The following is a 24,005-nucleotide window of genomic DNA, read 5'->3' as shown; positions in this document are numbered from 1 at the left end:
ATACACAACCAATGAATATTTACTGAAAAGATTGTACTTTTATTTTATTCAGAAATTAGAAATCAGTCAAGAATGCAAAATTTTTTCCTTATTTCAAAATTGATAAGAAGGTCATGTTGAAATGGCGCTCCAAATTTTCTTTTAAAAAATAGGTAAATTCCCATTCCTTATGGAAATTATATATATGTGAGAGTTTAAACCATCTGCATAAATTGCCATACTTAAGATGGTATTTTAACAAAGATTTGGAACAAACGAAAAAATCATACATTTTCAAAGTTAAGCCACACACAGTATTTTACACAGCAATTGAAAAGAAATCAAGTAACCAAACAATTTTTTTAATAATAATTAGTTTAGCTATTAAATATAATTGTTTATACACTAAAAACTACTCTTTGTTTGGAAAGGACACAAGCTGAACTATAAATTCTATCCTGCACATATATTGTATTTTACCCTCTGTTTACTAATCGCTGGAGTGATCATTTAGATCGTTTCTCTTTTAAGGTATGATCACATTTTATGTGTGTCTCACAAACATTCTTATCTGCGATTACGAAAAGCTTTCTTAAACCAGCATTATAAAAATATGTAACACTTGTAACACTAACATAACAGAGTGAGAAACGCAGAAGAAATGCCCGAGATAACTCACTGAGTCACAGCAGCAGAAACAAACAAAGGCAAGCTAGGAGACTATCGACATGAGAGATATCAGCGGATTATCCAGAGAGTATCATGAGAAGACATCTTGACAATTCTCAACTGATCCACTAAAATCCCAGCGACAATAATACAACTCGATATGCCAGTAAAGACTCTCCGAGATCCATAACTGGCCATTTCAACTTCACTTCTCTATGTATGTGGTAATTTATATATGTTAATAACTGTTACCAGATTTTGCAGCGTTTATTTGTCTACAAAGTCACACGTCTACAGCCTCAAAACCGATTGTGAATATGTCGATATGTTGTGTTGCAATCGATTTAAATACGTTTGTATTTTGACGACGTACTATAAATGCCACAAAACTTTTTGCAACTCAAGATTTTTCGTTTCATTGATTGTTTTTTTTATAGCGCCCATATTTTATTTAAATTTCATCACTGATCACGCGCCTCATCCGGACGCGTGCACACGTCACGGCCCTACGATCATACGTCACGGGGGCTCGATGCGGCCCTGCAGAGCGCGGCGGTGTGCGCGCGCCACGGGTCGATTTAGCGCCACAGGTGCCCGGGCTCAGTACGACGCGGCCGCGTGCCGAGCGCCGCACACACCCCACGGTACGCTAACCGACCAAACACGTCAAACACTCACCAAACTCTTAAAATATAAAAAATCATCAAAATACCGATCTAACTTTAATAGAGAAGCGCGAAAAAGTGAACGGGCCGCGTGAAGGGGCGCGCCGTCTCCCGTGAGGCCAGCGCGAAAAAGTTTCAAGGTCACCGGCACGCATCACCAATCAACACGTTGATCGGCGGCTACGCACGCTGCTACGATCCGACTACGATCGTAGCTTCAATTTAAAAAGATCGAATAGTCGACTAAATATAAAAATAATTTTCTTTAAAAAAATATTTTTATTAACATTATATTTTAAAAAGTCGAACGTGTTGTGGTCTCTTGCGTCCTTGAATAATAATATTTTTTAAACTCAAATAATAAATAAAAGTATGGCGTGTCTTTAACGGTTGAATGTTTCTCGTACAACCTATCTACTAAATACGATGCTTAATTAAACATTCATTGTATTATGCATATTTTAAAGATTACACTATCACTATCGATTGATTCAAAAATGATTAATTTCCACAAATGGGTGAGTGTTATCTTTAAATCAAATGGTTTTATTTTTCTATAATTCAATATATTAAAGTAAATTTGTAATTAAGTTTAATTTGAAATTATACCTAGATTTTCTTTAATATACCTAAAATAACAATATTTAGTTTGTTCCTATTTATTTATTTTTATGCAAAACTAATTTTAACAATATTTAAGAAAATCGATTTATATTTTCTTAATCATAAGTAATCAATTATAAAATAAAGTGCAGTTTAAGCTATTCCTAATAATGCACGACTATATATCATTATTTGATGTCCGAATAAGTTTAGATTTTTTTAACCAACTGAATTTGGATCAGATTACCTAGCTAATAATATAAATACTTATAATAAAAGTCGAATCAAATAAATGCTTAGACTTTTGTCTGTCCATTTCATTTTAAGATCTGATGAAAACCTAAGCAAAAAACATATCCGTTTCTGATAATAGTATACATTAACTCAGAAATAAAATTTGTTCCGACGCATTAAAATAAAAAATATATACATTTTTAATAGGCTTTATGTTATTTTCTATAAGGAAAAATAAAAATATTATTCCGAACATATATTTTGTGAATTATATATAATATATCCTCAATATTTCGATATTAATATTAAAAGTCTCGGCAAACAAAGTGTTAAGCCAATTTACGTTATGATTTAAAAAAACACATTAGATTTAACATGAATTTATGGCACCGTTTTACGAAAATACTTCCGTTGTCTTAAAATAAATTATTCCATTTAATAAATTTTTAATTTAACCTTTACTGGACGTTAGTCAAATAGCTTCTGATCGATCATGATCATTTAACATTTATTCCCTGAAAGTAACTTTAATTTTTTTATATATTATTTAGTTTTAAAAGCACGTTAACTGTAATATCTATTAAAATAAGTTTTTTTTAACATGGAATTATTTTATGGGATGTGTGAATTTAAATAAATACTCTGTGCATTATTTTAATGTAAGTCTCTGGATTTTTTCTTCTGAAAATGATTCGTTGCAGTAATGCACAAGCAATTCGTTTTATGGAGCAATTATTTTATATATTGCTCATTTAAATTGTCTTTCTAAAGTAATAACGGTTAGAAAGTAAATGTCTTATATAACTACACGTATATATTATTTACGGCAAGGATGTATTAAGCTATTTGTTTTGACATTTAGTTCTGTTTTAAATTTATATAAAAAAAAATATGTTTCATGAGTTTGGGGATATAATTACATTATTTTGAATGAAAAATTTAATATTTTATTTTTATTTTTCAGTATATAATATATAGTATTTACTAACAGTAATAATTAAAGCGGCAATCTTTTTTTTATTTTAATGTTACATTTTTAAATTAAATGATTAGATTGTTTTACCGAAACAGGACGAATGTATGCTTTTTTATACATCTCTGTAAAATTAAAATATAAGAGGTTTTTTATACCTTAATAACATAAAATTATTATGTATATTAAAATTATTCTGGTGCTGTTTGCTGGTTAAATTAATTTGCTACAATCGTACCTTTACTGACCATTTATTTTAAAGAGCAGACCATTGTTAGTACAAGTTATTGTCTTATTTAATTACTTATCTTACAAACCATAGCAATAAAAATAAAAATCGATGAAACATATCGTGATAGGTTTTGTCTATTTTATTTTATATTTAAGCTATATTTATTTTTAATAAAGCAAAATTTGTTTAATACACGCAAAAATAATGTTTTTTTTTTATAATAAAAGATCCATATAAGTATGTTTATTGCATATTTCTTCATAGTATTTTTTTGTTAATTTTGGTCTGTAATTTAATTAAACAGTCAGTAGTTAAGATTGTCTGTAACTTTAAATTTAGTTTTAGTAGTTTGTAAATTTTTAGTAATTATATTAAATGGTCATTAATAATTTATGGATTTGCTTAGATACTTTTAAGCATAATGATATTAAAATAATAAAATTAAATATAAAATATTTTTATAAAAAAAATATTCGAGAAATATTATTAATTTTAGTTTGTGTGCAATGAAAAAAATAATTTATTTCATTATATCCGATATCATAGCTTTACTGGCCGTTTGTCAAAAAGTTACTGACCGATAATGACAAAGTCATTTACCGCATAATAACAATATTACTGAATAATGCACTTAAAAATTACTGATTTATTTTTTTTAAATAAATCAGTTATTGAGATGAATATTTTTAGTTATTTTATATTAAAATCTAACAGCTTTGAGAATATTTTAACTAGCATTTTTATTGAAACGAACATGACTAGAAGATGTAATTTCAGCAAATCCAAAAACATGTTAATTGCACTATGGAAGTTAAATTTGATGAATATGTTTTATAGTTTATATGCTTTTGACGTTTGATCTCAATTTTTTTTAATCTAAATTATTTTAAGAAAAGAAAAACTGAGAGTTTAATTTTATGAATTTATTATTAAAAACTAAAGTCTAACTAAAAAAAATGCCATACATTTCCTTTAAAAATATATATTAAGCTAATGAAAAATGGTATTTTGAATTTGTGCTTAATAATTATATAGAAAACTCTGCATAATTATTAAGCAATAGCTTAGGAATTAACTACAGTTTTCTTATCAATGATTGAGGAAAATTTAAAATATCATTATAAAAAAACGAAATGTCTTAAAAACATGCTTACGTCAATTAACATATCTTTGCTGCGAGATATTCATATTTAAACTTTATATAAAATATTAAAATTCATCTGTTTTTTTGTTTATATAGAAAGCTGTTTATATAACTTGTTTCAATTCCATTTTTAATATACATATTGTGTAATAAATCAGATAAAAAATGACTATACCGTTACTCAAACGTTTGAATATAACGTTGAAAATCCCTGGCTTTGTGGGTGCAGCTCGTGGGTATGCAACTTGTTGATTTACATATTTAGGTCATTGGTACTACGGCCATGGAGTTCAATACGTATCTCGGAGTAACCAGGACAACGTAGCTCTGTAAAGAGGCTACAGGCTCACTCACAGCCTTGACCCAAAAAACCTGGAGTCCCGCTTAGTCACGGTCATTACTAATAGACCAATCTGACATAAATTCTGAACTCTTATATGCCACACGTTCAGACACATGTATAATTACAATATTAGCATTTAATTTATTACTAAAATAATTATAATATATTGTTTGTTTATTTTACAGTTAACATGTTAAGCCCCAAAATGCAACGCGCCGTGCGCGTCAACGATGCGCAGTTGCTACATTTGGCTGATCGTGCTCAATACGATCATTCGCAGGTAATTTTTTTTTATATAAAATACTCATTAGTGATACTTAATAATTATTATCTAACAGCTTATATAAAATCATCAGCTCATATTCTTACTCCTGATATTACCCAAGCTATTCGAATCGAAATTATTGATTAGAAGACATCATTTTATTTAATTGGTCTCTTCATTGCTATTCCCAACACAGTTGTGTTTTTTTTAATTATGCCTTAGATAGATATTCAAAGATTTTCTAACGGATTCAAATACCAAATATTTCATAACAATGACAACCCGTATCTACTTTTCTGCAGTTCAAACTATTAATTTGTATATCAGACATCTTTATACGGGTTCTTTTTGTATTATGAATATGTTCATTATTTATATTTGCAGAAGAAAGTACTGGGTCGATTTTACTTAATTGTTTCTAGGCAATTGCAAAAATACTTTTTATATATTTTGCTTTTGAATAGAAATAATTATTGCCTTTTATTGTAGATCTCATACTAATAGCTTTTCTTTACTTTTTCTATCATTTTATGAAGGCGTCACTTTTTTTATTTTTACTACTATATTTCTTAGTAGAAAGTTTTTTGTTTGTAATACACAAAGACTGCAAAATTAACTTGGACTGACTTCTTTCATCTACATATTTCTTTCACATTTAAAAAGCTTTACTGTATCCCGTTATAATAACCATTTTTTTCTCAATAATTTTAACTTCTTCTTTTTGAAACAAATCCCACTTTTTGATACTAAAATACTTAGTGTGTGCTAAATTCTCTTGCAAGAACTGTCTCTTTCTACTTACATATGTCCGTCAAATTTAAAAAATATTTCAATAATATTTTAAAAATAACTAGTTATTTCCAGAATAATTTGAACTTCTTTTTGTAGAAATATAGTACACTTCTTTTCTTAGATATTATATTCCTTGGCTTTAAATATTTGTTTGTAATACACAAAGACTGCAAATTAAAGGTGATGCTAATGCAAGGAATGACTTATTTTACCTACATATTTTTTTTCATATTTACAAGTTTTTGCTATATTCCTTTTTAAATAATTTGAACTTCTTGTATAATAAATGGCAAAAATACTTTTTCTATGTTTTAGTCTTAGTTATAATCTGATATTCTACACAATTTAAATCCAAATAAATACATATTTAAGCTAAATTTATTTATATTTCTTAAAAGCGTTTTTTAAAATAAAATAATTATTTTAAAATAATAATTTTTAGACTTGCCAAATATTTGCTAGTTTCATTTTAACTGTAAAATGTATGATTTGCATCTCATTATATTTTATTTTTTATGTAAATGATATAAAATTTCATCTGCACAAATGTGTATAAATTGATTTATTTTTAAAGTAAATTATGTACTTAAAAAACACTTTTCTATTATCTTAATATGTCATAAATAGCTAGCCTCTTTTAAAAATAGTTGTTAAAAGATCTGTGTTTTTTCACCTAAATTTACTCTAGTTTAATATATAAACTTCTTCAAAAAATAGTAGGTTGTGTATTACAAACAAATTAAAGCCTACAAATATTACAATATAAATAATACTAGCTAAGTTTTAAATCTAATCTTATATTTAATTTTATTATTTTTTAATTTTGAATAACAAATAAAAAGTTTTCTTTTATATATATTTAGCTGAATTGTAAACCTCTTTTCAAATGAATTGAAAATGTTAAGTAGTTTTTTATAGATTGAAACATATTTGACTATCATTTAAAATTTTAAATATTCGATTATGTTGTGAGCAAATTTACGCAGTAACACGGAAACAGACAAAAATGCACTAGAATCTCACAGCTACACAATGGTTTTATTTTAAATTTTCAACCATTAAATATAAAAATAGATTTAAAAAAATTAGAACGAAGCAAAAATAATATTTAAAACCCAAAAGTTTTAGGGTTCGGTAGTCGCACACTGGCTAGTAAATAATAAATGAGAAAACACTCGTATGAAAAATAATCAAATATGTTATAATAAATACTTATTGTTAATCTTTATATTTTTTACATTTTTTACTACAAAAAATGCATTTTTATAGTTTAAAAAAATATTTATCTATGAAGAGTAGTAAAATAACATTTATACCTATTTAATCTTATTTATCATGTGCCTTATTTTACTTTAAATAATTGTTATTAAAATATTATTTTTGCAAAAAAAAACATTGTTAACACAAATGAGTGTATTTTTATTCCTAGTATTAAATTATATGAATAATTACAGTAAATTAACGGAGACAATTAAATGTGTCTACCTTTAAGATTATAATTGTACTTAAATGTATAGTAATAATTACGAAAAAAAATATATACTGGCAGAGACCTATCGTTAATAATTAAAATATGATATATCTGTGCCGTAAAAGTATTATTGCTAATTTAATTTTTGAGTGATTTTAATATGCATTTAATATATGAAATCAAAACAATACATGTACATATATTTTCAATAATATGTTTTATCATCATGAATACAATTATATTTGTTTTAGGCGGGATATCTGTATAAAAGAACAGCAGACAATAACAAATGGCAACTTCGGTGGTTCGTTTTGTATCAGGTAATATTACATAATAACGATTTTTTCATATTTTATAATAAAAGTGAGCATACTAATTTCGACATGAGCTAATATCTATATGAAATTTCAAAATTTATAAAATTCAATTAGAATTATGTAATACAACTTATATAATATATTTATAACGATGATCCTTTGTCGTTAATATAATTTTTCTTCCTCTACGTCCTTTTGTCTTCCACTTCGCCTGTCACTTTTCCGCTCAATTAGGCAATGATCCTTTTTATTTATGTACATACATATATTATATAAATATAAAAATATATTCAGCCCTCTGCGTTATGTACGATTATGAGAAACGACGTAATTTTCGCCGTCTATTATTTTTTTCACTTCATTATAACGTATAAAATTAATTATCGCGTGTCTTTTGACATTCATTGTCAAAATCAAATACTTGAAACGAGGGCGTGGATTTCCCTGACGTACCGCGGCGACGACGTTAAAAATTTTGCACGCAAATTTGCTAAATCAAGGCTTTGTTTGCCTGAAAAATTTTACGAGGATTAAAAAAATAATAATTTATGCAATCCACGCAGAACTTGATGTTTTACTACGAAAACGAAACCAGCACTCGCCCGTCGGGGGTGGTTTTGTTGGAGGGTAGCTACTGCGAGAGACTGGTTCTCCGAACATCGAATCCGGATCGACAGTTAGCTGTAAATATATTTTTATATTAGATTATTTTTTTAAATGATTTTTCCTAAATAAAATTGCTTTACAGCATTGTTTTACGATATCGTATAGAAGAGAGAATCAACGCCAATATGAGCTTAGAGCGTCTACCGAAGCAGATTGCGTACATTGGATTGATGCTATAAGAGATGCAAGGTAAAAAAATATATATAATAATTATTAAAATTAAATATTAATATTAAATGTATTACAATTTAATGCTTTCATATTTTTATAACATCAATTTATTTTCAACTAGCTTTTATCATTACTTTACTATAATACTATACAAAAACGCTTAAGCAGATCTTTTTTTTTAATTTCATAAACAGCTTATCTACTTTTATAACTCAAACATTGTTAATAAATTTTCTCGCTACGTAGCCAAATGACTTAATATTTTTTTTAAATATACAACGTGTCCAAAAATATTTTAAAATTGATTGTTTCTGAAAACAGAAACAACAAATTTTTTGCCAGTCTGTTTCCAAAATGGGAAATTGCAAGTTTAATATTATCAGGCATCTATGACTTATTGTATCAATTAGAAAAATCGTTACATGGCCTAATTAATTACAGAATTTTACTTTTTTTATGTACCATTTTCTCACTGCGTGGCTAAATTATATTTTCCTAATATTATATGTATTTAGATTATCATACATATAGTATATATTTTATATTCTGAAAGATGTTCATATTACGGGCCCAAAGTCCAAATATTTTTGATGTGTCCAAACAATACTTTAATTACTAATAATAATATTGTAAATTAAATTATACATTTTGCTACATCCTAATTTAATAATAGGAATGTGAACTCATAATTTTAAATTACAAATCGATATTTGCTTTACTGATTTAAAAGCTTATGTTTGTCTCAAAGTTTCCGTTAAAAACTTTTTTTTCTATCATGTCTGGGAGATCGATATTAGTATATTATTATATAATTATAATCATTACATTACAAATCAGGTTTTTCTAGATTTTTCTAATATTACGGATTAATGGTAATAGATCGTACATACTATATATTAGCTTATGAGCTAATTTATCTCAGAGTATATCATTTATGAATCAGAAAAAAACATATTTTCTTAGCTTAGAACCTAAAATGCTTATCCTTGTCACATTTTAAAATCGCGGTTAAAGTAAGGCGTACTTAAATTAAAAGAAAATCACTATTTAATCAACATATTATCACCTGTAAATGTGGTTTTTAGAATCTTTATGTTCCATGCCTTTGAAATTATGTTTTATAGCATATTTTTGGTAAATAGCATAATATGGCTACCAACCGTGAAGGTTAGTTTATATAATAGAAGGCAACTTAATGTTCATAACTAGTTGCTTATTTATATATTATCGCAATTAAACGAGCAGTAACTATTTTTATTAATTTTTGATTTGTAATCAATTATTAATTATATTTTTATTTTAATTACATTGACTACTTTTTTAAGAAATATAGACAAACTTTCCGTTGCAATATATATATATATATATATATATATATATATATATATATATATATATATATATATATATATATAAAATATGGAACAAAACACATTTTTTTAGATAATTTCATTACTATGTTCTACAACTACAGTAGAAGTTCATCTATAAAATAGATTGCTCTCTGTGCTTAAAATGTTAACCAGTCTCAGATTTGTAGCATGACTTTTAATAAAATTAGCTACTTACAATTTTAAACGATTATTTTTCAAATTTAGTTAAGAATATTTTGCTATAGGTCCCTTCAAATAGTTGCGTCTTCTACTTTGAGTTTTAGCTCGTGAAACATTTCGCTTCATATTAAACAGTATTTAATGCTGTATCAAATTTATGCTTAGAACATCTTAGATCGATGATAAATGTATGTTAGTTAGCCTGAAAGTTATCAAAAAATTTTTGAATGTCAATACTTATACCTGGCAAACTGATTACAAATATATGTATTGTTAATCAAGGTATTACGAATCATCCTGACAAAATTTTGGTTGCTCGCACGTCGTTCATGTTAACGTAGTTGCCGGTGACTCCCTGTTTGTGTTTGCCGAATACTAATCAATAGCTAAGAACGAATTTTATAGTGACATTTATTATTCGTTTTTTCACATATAAAATTGGTAAATGAAATAAATAGAGCTTATTTCAGTATCGTTCAATTCCGTATTCGATCGGATTTTCCCCTATTTTTTCACACTAACATTTTCGCCATCGTGTCGGTCAGAGTTCGCACATCTCCCGTGAGGTTAATAAAAATATATAGAATTTTTTATAAGCCGCGCTGATGACGTCTGCTCATATTTTTATGATCACTGCAAAGCGGAGCCGGTATCATGTTACCGCCGACGCTCCCCAGTGCAATCTCGCTCTTTTGCTTGTTTTTCGCGACGATATTATTTTTAATTGCAGCTTCAACAAGGTTGTTCTGCAACGGGAGGAGCTCGAACAGAGGCACTTGCATCTCTTGCAAGTCGTCGAGAGTGAGAGAACCGCCAGGGCGCAGTACGCGCAAACGTGCGAGGACCTTGCCGCAGAAGTGGCCAAATTACGTGCCGAGGTGATTAAAAAAATATTTCTGCACAATAAAAAGTCAGAGTACTTTACAACGATATTTTTGTAGTTATGTGCCTTGAAAAGAGAATGGTGTCCAAGCGGCAGGTCTGCTCAGACTACTTCTTCCAATCAGCAACTCGACGCACTAGAGCTTAAAAAAATAAAGAAAGTTCAGGTATAATTAAGCAATAGATATATTTGTATGCAATGAAATAAATATACTTTTATTAAATGTCAATTTTATTATAGAGCTTTTTCCGAGGATGGCTTTGTCGCCGCCGATGGAAACAGATTGTAGAGCAATACATTAAGAGTCCGCATGCTGAAAGTATGCGAAAACGAAATAGGTAAATATAAAAAAAATCGACTACTACATAAAAAAAGTAAATATTAAACAATTTTTTTATGACTTTAGCTTAGTTTTTCGTATGGTGGAAGCTGAAGAAGAATACGTTGAACAAATGGAAATATTGGTAAGTGTAAATTGAATAAATATATGTACTTATATACAAGTAAGATTCGAATGAAAACTAAAAGTTATTTCACCTAACAAGTAATTTATGATGCAGCTAACAACACAATAACGATATTTTATAGGTATTTTTTAATAATAACTGGTTTATTCTATGACCCTCAGAAATAACTACAAAAAAAATAGTTTTCATTCAAATCATCTTTTTACTTTGGTCATTTGAAAAGTTTGCTACCTGATTTGTAGATTGATAATATATCAAAGTCTTTTACTAAAGAGATTCCAAATAATTGTAAATGTATAAAGAATCTAAACATTTATGTTAATAAAAGTATCAAGGTTATTTATTTTTATTTTTAAAATATTAGAGCACTAAATGTTTGAAACTTTAGTTCAAAATGTTATTTTAATTTTTCCTGCTACCGAAAAGACTCATTCAGTTGCTGTTAATGAGGTTTTATTGTCAACATTGTTTTATATATATAGACTCCTAATATTTGCAATTATCAACTAATTGAATATCGAATAGTAAATGATAAAATATTCGTATCGAGACTATTTATTTTAATTAAAAAATTAAATGAAAATTTTAATTTATTTAAGATTTTAAACATTAAATATGCTTTTATATTTAAATAAATTTAAATTTTGCTTTTAATTTTTTCTGCTGCCAAAAATACTCATTCAGTAACTGTTTATATGGACTTTTAACTTTTCAAATATCATATAGTAAACAATAAATATAAAATTAAAGTTTATGTATATTGAATTCATAGAATGTATATTGAATTCAGGTAGTTTAAATATTACCATATTTTAATAAATACTAATAAAAAATATTTTAATTTAAAAAACACATCTTATAAATTATATTGCATTGAATAATCCAAATTCTTAATAATTTAATAAAAATACTAAATAATATCGATTTTACTGTCAGAAATTTCAAAGATCTCCCAAATTTTTTTAGTATAATTTTGATAAGGATGGAATAGCGTAGTCCGTAACGTCTCAGACTAGTAACTCTGAAGTTGCGGGCTCGAGCCCCGGCAGCGACACTCAAATTTTTATTTATAAAAATGCTTTATTATTTAAAAAAAACGGCACTAGCCTCAGTGACATCTATTGACTATAAATTGTATAGCACATAATAATTTATAATTAATAATATAGCAGTCACTAATTCTCAGACTTTCAATCTGGTTAATACTTACTTGTAGTTATTCATTATGTCTGATTGACTTACTCAGTTAGTACAGATTTGGCCGTTGTAACGCATTGGGCTTGCGCCTTTAAGGTTACAACGGAACGGTTAAAAATAAAATAAATATGTGAGTGTAAGTTTGTCCACAATTAACAAGATTGTATTTGCAATTCTTGATTAAATCATTTCCTATTAATGATATTACTGATTTTATTACTAAATCCATCAAAAAAAATCATTGTGTTTAAAAGATTTGTTTATTAATTACAAGAGCATTGTCTTGCAGTGAGATAATAATGTAATTAATTATGTATTTTGGCGTTCAAATATTCTTTCTTTTACTTCGAATAATAATTTTTGGCTGATTTTTGGCTAATTTGTATATCCTATTTTTGTTATTAGAGTAGAACTATTTAAATTCTAATTTAGATTGAAGTTTATATTGATTTTAAAAGGGCTCAGTAGCAGCCATTAAGAAAGTCCACAGCTGCATTATACTAACATGGAAATATGAGCAATTTCTAGAGTTTCGGCAACTACGAAATGTTTTTTTAATGCACCAAAAAAAAACAGCGCTTTTTTAACTGTATTTTTAAACTAGCCTGGACGAAGCAGGGGATGTTAGTAAATTTACTATGCTTTTTTTATGCCATATTTTTGATGTCATATACTAAAAGTAAACTTTAAATATATTGTAATGGTTTTTAAACGATTATTTTTATATTAAAAAAGAAACGAAAAATCTCATCCCAAAATAATATAAAGCTAAACATAAAAATTTTCGATTTATATGTGAAATAAAATTAAAGAAAAATACGAAAAAAATAACGAAACAGGCGATAAAATGACCTAATCATATGAGCGTAAGGTCAACTTAATAGATTTAGAATTTCAATAAAAATAAATAATTGAATACCATAAATGCCCTCATTCTTTAGACCTAAGATATCCTGAATAAAATAAAGAAGACCATAGCTGAAAACTTTAAGCTAATGGCTTATAATTTGGGGTCCAGCCGTCCCCCTCTTCGCATATAAAGAGTATTTTTTAATTTAAGTAATCGCTAAATTATAATTTGCTAAATTATGAGCTAAGCACAGCGTTAAATTACTAATTTAATATACTTGAGAAATCGTTATTCAAGGGAGGTATAAATTCACTGGAATGTATTTAGATTTTAGATAAAATATATTAAAGAAAAAAATCAGATCATGAACTTTTCAAATTATCTATTGAATATTATATTGTTTAAAGTGCTATTTATTTATATGTAAATTAATAATACAATATAAAATCTTTTATATATGATTTAGGTTTCTTGCTTTTTGAGACCCTTCAAAATGGCGGCCAGCTCGAAAAAGCCGCCTTGCTCTCACGAAGACGTCAATTCGATATTTCTAAATAGCGAAACGGTTCTATTCCTCCATCAGATATTCTTAAAAGGCTTGACGTCCAGGATGGAATCGTGGCCTACTCTTGTACTAGGTATTAAATCAATTATTTTTATCTAATTACCTATTTATTTTCATTTTCTTTCTGTATATTTAATTCATGCAGTTTTATTTATTTTTTTGTTTCGTAGTGGCACATGCCTTATGCGTGTTTATTTTATAAGAACTTCTAAGTCTGTGAGTAGAAAAATTGTCCGGAGCAGGTGATCTTTTCGACATGCTGTTGCCCATGCTGTCCATTTACCAAGAATACGTCAGGAGTCATCACTACTCACTCCAAGTATTGACCGAGTGCAAGCAAGGAGCTCAATTTGCGGCGCTTCTCAAACGTCTCGAAGCGAAGCCGGCTTGTCAGGGCAGGACCTTGGAGACTTTCCTGACTTATCCGATGCATCAAGTATAAAATAAAAAATATATTTTTAATTATATTTTATTAATACCAATATGCTTTTCTTTAGGTGCCAAGATATATTATCACACTCCATGAACTATTAGCGCATACTCCTCACGATCATGTGGAAAGAAGGTCTTTACAACACGCGAGGCAGCAGTTGGAAGATCTATCGAGGCAGATGCACGATGAGGTATTATTTATTAATGACAAATAAAACTTTCGAATCTTAATTTTATTTGTATTTTTTAGGTTAGCGAAACTGAAAATTTAAGAAAAAATCTAGCCGTCGAAAGGATGATAATAGAAGGTTGTGACATATTACTGGACGTGAACCAGGTTTTTGTAAGACAAGGTATATGTCACGATTTATCGTTTTGTGTCAATTTTTTTGTAAACGTTATGATTTTTAATCGACAAAGAAAAACAATATTTTTTACCTTGCATTTAACGAGAAAGAAATTTAAATAATAATAATAAGAATACAAGTACAAAAACCAATATTCAGGCATTTGGTTTTTATTGATAGGAAAATCATGGAAAACACCATTAGAGGTAATTAACAAACTAATTGGACAGTAATTTTACCCAGTAGCGATTACCTTTAGATCAATTTGATTATAAATAATTTTATTTGATCCAAAACGATGCTGAAATTAAAATATAATCATTATCGCAATTTAATTAAAATATTTTTAACATAAACATCCTTTAAATCATCAATTTGGATCTAAAAGTTTAATTCTAAATTTGTAGCATAGATATAATAAACATTTTAACTGCTTCTAAATATGATGTATACGTGTCTATAAATATAAGATTTTTTATAAAAAAATTTATAGGCACCTTATTACATCACTTGCCATAAAATCATTATTCGTTCACATATATAGTATTTTAATAAATGTTGTGTGTTTGTGCTGCATGTTATTATTTTCAATTAATATTTCATTATTTTAAAATCTTGTTATTAAATACTTCGGTAGTTAAATTGCCGATATAATATAGAATTTACTTTTTCATGAATCTTTTACGTAGAATAGATTTATGTAAATTTTGTTTATTAGTTTATTAGTTTCGCTTATCAAATATAATATACATATACCTATAACTTAACTTTGAAGTTGATAGATTTAATCCTGCAAATCTTAAAATAATAATTCTTATTTAATTTAATATATTTTCAATTAAATTAATATAATAATATATTATAATGAGAATTATTATTTTATGTTTAAAAAAATCACATGCCTTTGAATATCCCAATATATAAAATCTATAACGTTAATTATTATGTGATCAATATTGATAGTTAAAAATAGTGTATACATACGAATATTTTTTAGATTTTTCTTTGTGATGGAATTTGAAGTACAGTGAATTTTTAATGGCGCTGGTGTAACGAATAAAATTAAAATGACAATAATAAAAATTCACTGTATTGTTATATATGATTTTTTCTTGTATTTCATGATTTCTGTTATTGAACAGGCACCTTGAGCCAAGTTTGTGGTGGCAGCGGAGGTGGAGGACGCGGAGGACGAAGATCCCTGCAGCCCCGCCAAGCCTTCCTCTTCAGCCACCACTTGATATTGGGCACCAGGGCAGCTGCTGGTCGGCTGCACCTTCTGCCTGAAACAGGCAGAGTGCCTTTGGCAGATGCCATGCTTATAGAAGAACCCAACAACCTAGAAGACGGTGAATATAAACATGAAATTGGTATTCAAACATTAAAAAAATAACTTCCGTATGCTTACAGATTCCTCTTCAGTTTGCTCTACCTCATCCACCGTCGACAATTATCAAAACAGAGACTTCAAAATAATGTTTGATAGCAAAGGCACTCAACTATCTGTTCATTTAGGTAAGATTAATATGGCAAATGCTTTATAATCATATATAATATTAATCTAAACGTATTTTAAAGTTGCTGCTAGCGTCCAAGAGAAAGCAGGATGGACTAGTGATATAGCTCAGTGTATGGAAAACGCTCAATGGACAGAAGCAGGTGTCGGTTCTGGTGGAGCAGGTGGAGATGGAACGTCATTATCTGTCCATCCTGGAGTTCGTAGCGATCCTAGATTATTTACAGACGACGTAGATATTAGATTCTCAAGAGCTCTCAACTCTTGTAAAGTGCCACAAATTAGATATGCTACACCAAGCCGATTGCTTGAAAGACTTACAGGTATTTTAACTATATTCATGCTTAACCTTTATATACAATACTATAATTTTTTGGTGTATTATTGACAGATTTGCGCTTCTTATCTGTGGATTTTCTAAACACGTTTCTTCTGACGTATCGAGTGTTCACCGACGGAGAAACGGTCCTTGAGGCACTCAGAAGGGTATTTTACGCTGAAGGTGATCCAGGTGGTGCTGCGATGGGTGAAGGCGCTACTAGTGATGGTGGCGAAGGAGGAGAAGCTGGAGCACCTCCTTGTGAATTGAGGGCACCATCTCCAACTTCAGCTAGTCGTAAAGCTAGCGCTGCTAGTTCTGTATCAGGTCAAATATTCACATAAAATAATATCTATATTTTAAATCCATATTGTATTACATCGTTTTATTTTGTAGGATATGGCTCAGAACAAAGCGATCGTGAATATCCTAGTAGAGGTTGGAGATGTAGTCTTAAAAAATGTATGATAGTATTTTTATTACATATGAATTGAATTTTTTTTTAATAATTATTTTTACATATACAGTCGATGAAGAACTTCGAGAACAGAGGTTATCGCCAACACCTCCGCCTCCAAGATCTAGAAGACCATCTAATACTCAGAAGGTTGAAGAAGATAGTTCGCATTTAACAATACCAAAAATAATGGCTTCTTCTTCAAGTTCAGAAACTTTAAAAGCTAATCCATCACCATCATCTCCGAGTAATTTAAGCTCTGTTACTTTAGTTGGAAGTCCAGCAGATCCAGAAAAACATCAAAAACAACCTGATTACTTCAAGCCGTCTGAAGATTCGTCTACAGAATATTCTGACGTAGACACTCCTAAAAAACAACCGTATAAACAAGCAGAGCATGTAAAATCTCCTGATCGCGTGAAAAAAGAAAGCCAGGAGGAGTCATATAGGCGAGATTCGTATAAATCTGAAGAATACTCAAGAAAAGATAGTTTCGATACACCTGAACATAAACCGCGCCCTTTGATGAAACGAGAACCTGATTTATTACCAACTTCATCACCTCAACATTATCCAGTAAATTATTAATTTAATCGAATTGTTAATTTTGAAACACTCTAATTATTTTATAATGAACAGATTGATCCTGAAAGCAGAAGATCTTCAACTGAACAACCGTCTAGAAGAGCTTCAAGGTAGTCACCAAACAAAATATCATTGAAAAGAATATCATCGTTGTGACATTAGCGCATGTGCTTGTCGTGTATAAGTGTTAAATTTCAAAGAAACATTGACAGTTTAATAAACCCTTTTTTATTATCGTTCAAATAAAGTGAACGAGTTAAATTTTGTAGTGAGCGTCGAGGAGACGAGAGACCAGAAAGAGAGAGAAGTGCTAGTTGGTGGAGTGCTGACAGAAGAGCTTCGGCTGATAGAAGAGCTTCAGCAGCATCCCATAGATCGTCATTGTCGCAGCATCTACTTCAAGTAAAAATCAATCAGTTGCTTAATCATAACACTATAATAAAATATATATTTTTTTTAGACATGTCGTCGAGAAGCTAGTCAACCGAGAGCTGGTGTAGTCATCACATCGTTTCGTCAATCCCATCGCAGGTGAGATCAATATCATAATTGACATATCATTATTATTGTTTAGAATGAAAAGAAATGTGACTATCGCGAATATGAGTCTTAGAAAAATATAGAATCAAATTCATAATTAAATTGTTGCATTAACAGCTTTGCAGATGATTTGTGGTAAGTCAGATATTAGGAGAGTATTTCTAACAAATGCTTGATTCGTACAAAATCTAGTCCCGTGAACGTATCATGTATTTAAGATATTGAATCAAATATAGTTGCCCTTGTGTATAGTACCTAAAAAAAAACTAGAAGCATGTATTATGGGGAGATTGTGAATTACCAAAATAAAAAAATATGTGATATTGATATTTTTAAAATCACAATCTCCAAATGAAAATTAAAAATCATTAGAATATAACGATAAAAATAAATTTTCACATATCAATGATTCATAAACCGCTAAAAATACATACCTTAGATTTAGTCTAGTTTTTAATATATTTATATTATAATTTTCTTCTTTGTAAAAACCTTTATAGTTACCTTTTTGGATATTTAGTGAAACGCTTTTATACTTTTAAAATTAAATTGAAAAGACGCATATAGAATTTTTTTAATAATATTTTACTGACAAAAAACTTTTTCAAATTTAGATAAAATATATAGAAAGCACTTAGAAAAATGAGTCTTCCTTTACATAGTAATAATTCTTAATCAAATAATTACAGCACTGTTAAACAAGTTTGATTTATATATACAATTACACTTCGACTTTTACCAATAAGATGTCAAACATTATTCATTTTAGTTTTAAATCTTTTCTGGTAAAATTCATCGTTTTTAAAGACTACTGCTTTAACGTATTTTGTCAAAGATTAATCTAAATTCATGGTTCTGATACAAAGGACGTTCTTAATAAACTTACTTTTATCTAAAATTTAATTCTTTTACATAATATTTTTTTTAGTAAAATTGTTATATTTTAGACGTTAAAAATACATAATTAAATACACCTTGCACTAAAGCTAGTAATGATCTAATTATTATACAAATGTGATTTATTTATTTAATATTGATCTTTAGGATATTTTTTAAATAACTAATTAAAATGTAATTTTATATTTAATAATTTTAGTAATACGGTTAAATAGTTAATCAAAAAGTGTGGAAAACAATTAATTTTTCTGAAAAATTTATATAAAGATGGCTTTGTCGAAAGACAAAAATGTAATTCACATATAAATTGATCTTATCTTTCTAATAAACAAAGTGCAAACTTGTACAGTGTAATTACTATGTTTTAAATGAAGACTCGTTAGAGTAACTTTAGCACCGCTTATTTTCGACAAAATTTTAGATTTTTAAAAATATACATCTATACTAAAAACATTTGGTATATTTCAAAAAAAAATATTAATTGTATAATAAATACACGATGAACAAATAATAAAACATATAATAACACTGAAAATAAAAATTCAAGGAAAATACATATTTTATTCAAATTTGCTTTTGTATTTTAGGAGTAGTACTTCAACAGCAGCCGCAGCTTTTGCCATCGCAACATCAGCTTCTAGCAATCCGAGAGAGCCTAAAAGACCACCTGCAGCTCCTAGAGATTCTGTTACTTCTACTGCAGCTACAATGAGAGTTCTTAATGTATTAAGGTAAAAACTAATATTTAAAATGGTATTTAATCAATAAATACATTTTAAACAATATTTAATAAAACAGGCATTGGGTGTCGAAGCATTCTGCTGATTTTTGGGCTGAAAGTCGTCTCAGGACAGAAACAGCAAACTTTTTAGAAGACATCGTCTGCAGTCCTAACCTCTTACCAGCTGAACACAGAGCTGCAGCCCATTTATTGAGATTGTTAGCAAGAGATGAAGAAAAAAGACCAGATCTAAAGGCCTTACTATCTCCTCCAATAGTAATTTTATTATTTAATTTTACAATGATCTTTTACTAATATAACTTTATATAAATAATACGTTTTATACAGTGCCCTAGCAAGGAAAGTATAGAAACATTATCAGCTCTTGAGATAGCCGAACAAATGACTTTCTTGGATCATCAAATATTTGTATCAATCAGGAGCGAGTAAGACTTATTTCATATTGTCTATTTATACTTTGAATTAGTATATTCAACACAACATATATTTTAGGGAATTTTTGGGTCAAGCATGGATGAAAGCCGATAAGGCAGAAAAAGCGCCTCACATACTAACGATGACTAGACACTTTAACCAATTGTCAACTTTGGTCGTTTCTGAAATTTTACGGAAGAATACATTAGCTGGTATTTCACATTTATATTAATAATTATATTTCAATTTAATTGATTCTTATTTAATATTGAACAGGTCGTGTAGCCGCTATCGAAAAATGGGCAGCTGTCGCCGATATATCGAGATGCTTACATAACTTCAATGGAACACTCCAAGTATGCGCCGCTTTCACGAATACTTCAGTTTTTAGACTGAAGAAAACTTGGGAGAAGGTTTCAAAGACGGTATGTGATAAAATTGTACCCTAATAAAATATTTAACTCGATTGGTAATTAAATTCATATTTTAAAGAGCAAACAAACCATCGAGAAGTTACAATCGTTGGTTTCGTCAGATGGACGCTTCAGGGCACTTAGAGATGCACTTCATCGGTACGAATATGATTTAGTATTATACAATATATTAATTTTTACCGACCTTATAATATTTCAGGTGTGATCCTCCATGCATTCCTTATCTTGGATTATATTTGAGCGATCTATCGTTTATTGAAGAAGGTACTCCGAACTTTACGCCTGAAGGACTGTTGAACTTCTCTAAAATGAGAATGGTCTGTATATTCGATTTATCAATATATGTTTAGATGACATCTATAACTTAATGCTTTATATTTTATAGATCGCGCATGTTATAAGAGAAATTAGACACTTTCAGCAGACGCCGTATAAAATTGAACACATTCCAAAGGTAATTGAAATTTTTATCAAATATATTAGGCCATGTTTTGTATCAGGCAAAGTTATTGAGTTTTTAATATTATTATACGTGTTGTACCTTGTTACGTGTCTGTAGAATTAAATTTTATCTAAATATTGGGTTGAACTCTGGATTTTAAGGGTAACGTAAAGAGAGAAGCGGCCGTTTTCTCGGTCATGGTCGATGCTTAAGTCGAGAATAACTGGTAAATGTTCTTGTTGAAGGTTATTGTCGCAAATTAATTTTAAATAAAATGATATGCGCTATGTATGCGGTGATATACGTTTAGTCCTGGAGGAGGTTATTTTTCTCACCGGAATTAGATTTGTTTTTATCCATCGTCTTTCTCATTAGAATATTTTCGTAACCATTTGAAGTTTGATCATGTGGATATTTGGCAACACCGCAGTTTCCACATGCCACTTTCTGCTGTTGTCAATGCAATACAGAAGTATTTTTAAGCTGTAGAGGATCCTAATCCCTCGGAATCTCCGATCGACACACATAAAAACACTAGTCAACGAGTCAGAAAGAATAATGAATATTTGTTTTTTGCGCTTTTAAAGTATATATGTCACAAGTACTATTTTAGTGAGCCAATTTTAATAGACGTTTTATATCTGACTGGGTTGCTCCCACGTTCTTAATGTACTTATCTCAGATGATATACAACAACTGACAATTATATCGTCATATGTTGTAATAAAATAATTATATTCAATATATATATTTTTAAATGTTAAGGGTGACATCATCGCACCACTTAAAAATAAAACAATAACAAAGTATTGCTATGGTTTTATGTATATATGATTTTATTTTTTTTAATTAATAAATGTTTCTAGCCCTGAAGCTGAAATGTTGTAACCTTGCAGCCAAATAGATTCTGGAAAGATTATCTGGGATTATCGTCATGATGTTGAGTTCTTCTAATGCTCTCTGAACGATTCTCTGATGTCTTTCGTGACAATTAGCTTGTTCTTATGTCTGTACGAGTCTCCTAAGGTCTACCCCGATGTGACAAAGTGGCATATATTTTATATCGATCGTTTGAGACATCTCTGGCGAATCGCAGATGAGAATGTTTACGAACCAATTGCACCGCTTCTTAAACACACTTTCAACATGTGTTCACGCTTTAAAAGAAAGCATGGTTCAGGTGGCTACTTCAACGATTAGCAACCAGAGAGTTCAAGGAACAATGATTATATGCGCAGGGTCGAATGTATTGTCTGGCGGGTGATTTCGCGTACAAAGGGTTGTTTTTAGTAGAAATCTGGTCCACTGAATTTATTACATTATATTAATCATCGTGAATGCTTAATACCAGACCAACCTCAAATCGTTTTATTTTTATTTAAGATAAAATTAATATAATAATGAGACGAATACATATGTATATAGTACAAAAGATCAGTATCAGTAATGAAGAAAATATTTCTTACAGGTTTGTGGCTATCTTCTGGATCCAACCCTGCATTTGGACGAAGAAACCCAATATCGACTGAGCTTGGATCTTGAACCCAGAGCCACGAGAGTTCCTATTCCTCAGAATATGTAATCGAAAACTATATACAAAAAAAGATGCTTGATTGTTACTTTTTCTATATAAACGTTAATACTATGCATTTTAATAACTGTTATTCGGTTTAATTTAATTTTGTTTAACTATGTTTTTTTCTATTATCTTTCTATTAAGTTTTTTTTACAAAGCTGGATACGAAAGCAGTGTATGTATTTTCTATTGCGTCTATATGTACGTATGTTCACGAAACTTTCTACGGTTGTTGAAAAAATATGTTTATAGTTTTTTGATAAAAAAAGTGAACGTCTAATCGTTTGTTGCCCCAATCCTTGAAATGGCGTCCATTGACGACGACTCCTACACTTGCAAATCTTCAGGAAATGGAAGACTCACGAATAGCATGCGTGATTTACATCAATGTTGAACCCAATGTGCATGTTGAAACATGTGTATGCATGGACTGTTTTTTACGTTTAAATTACCTACAGTTACTAATATGGAGGTTGTTCGTATTTTCTTAATTTTTAGGTTATGTGTTTCGTTAAGCACAGAGGGTTGGCCCAGAAGAAGCCGAGCATCTTCGCTCAAACCAAGCGGGCTCACGCAAAAGGAACCCGATAACTAAATGTTAATCTTGCACGAAATGAATGTGGCAGGAAAAGCAAACTTTTGTGAGATCGAACATTGTAGGCCATCGATCGCCAGTTGTAAATATAAGCGTCATCATATCACTTTCTATCTCTTTATTTATATTATCATATGATATGGGTACTTGTTAATCATACGGGCGCCACTCGATGAGCATTGATCGCTGTGTATATTAAAATGTCGTTAGATATCGAACTCGCCCAAGTCAAAATGTGTTAAACTAAGAAAATTATATTTGGTTTATTATATTGATACAACCTGTATTTGGTGTATAATATTGATACAAACCAATTGTTAATATTTATTGTATAAATATCAAGAATAGGTTTAAAATTTATATTCACTGATGTGTGACTCAGTACAAATAAAATTTATAGAAAGTTGTAATGTGTCAATATTACGTCCTTATAAATTATAAAAAAAGTATTAGTATTATATGTGCTTATTAAGCAATCACTACGGCATATTACAAATACAGTTTTATTAAAATAGATATTTTTACATAACAAATCAATATGTTCAAAATGTTTATTCACAGATTTTATTTCAATACTTTCGTTTTAAGTATAATTCGGCAAACTTTTAACTTCACTTCAAACATTGCCAATTGTATTTTTTGTCTTTATGGAAAGTGTGTTAAATATTTA

At 29.0% G+C, this 24,005-nt stretch overlaps 1 protein-coding gene across 1 annotated transcript; it reads left to right on the top strand.

Annotated features, from left to right (window-relative positions):
- The first annotated feature begins 1,240 nt into the window (after positions 1-1,240).
- On the top strand, positions 1,241-23,855 carry LOC148230597 (ras-specific guanine nucleotide-releasing factor 2-like). Its single transcript, XM_088194442.1, has 32 exons — positions 1,241-1,292; positions 5,028-5,122; positions 7,622-7,690; positions 8,251-8,370; positions 8,436-8,542; positions 10,808-10,955; positions 11,019-11,126; positions 11,201-11,298; positions 11,367-11,424; positions 13,941-14,112; positions 14,282-14,475; positions 14,537-14,662; positions 14,722-14,824; positions 15,961-16,167; positions 16,229-16,333; positions 16,397-16,657; positions 16,726-16,980; positions 17,050-17,115; positions 17,181-17,686; positions 17,750-17,805; positions 17,965-18,097; positions 18,156-18,226; positions 18,353-18,370; positions 19,720-19,863; positions 19,931-20,129; positions 20,202-20,299; positions 20,367-20,500; positions 20,565-20,713; positions 20,781-20,860; positions 20,922-21,039; positions 21,108-21,176; positions 22,633-23,855. The coding sequence occupies exons 2-32, from the start codon at positions 5,033-5,035 to the stop codon at positions 22,744-22,746; spliced, it is 4,176 nt and encodes a 1,391-aa protein (XP_088050568.1). The 5' UTR covers positions 1,241-1,292; positions 5,028-5,032; the 3' UTR covers positions 22,747-23,855.
- The last annotated feature ends 150 nt before the right edge of the window (positions 23,856-24,005 follow it).

The sequence above is a fragment of the Plectrocnemia conspersa genome, unplaced genomic scaffold (genome assembly GCF_051122295.1).
Source record: "Plectrocnemia conspersa isolate PC_06_02 unplaced genomic scaffold, ASM5112229v1 ptg000010l, whole genome shotgun sequence".
NCBI classification, from domain to species: domain Eukaryota; kingdom Metazoa; phylum Arthropoda; class Insecta; order Trichoptera; family Polycentropodidae; genus Plectrocnemia; species Plectrocnemia conspersa.
This window is presented reverse-complemented; position numbering and strand designations above follow the sequence as displayed.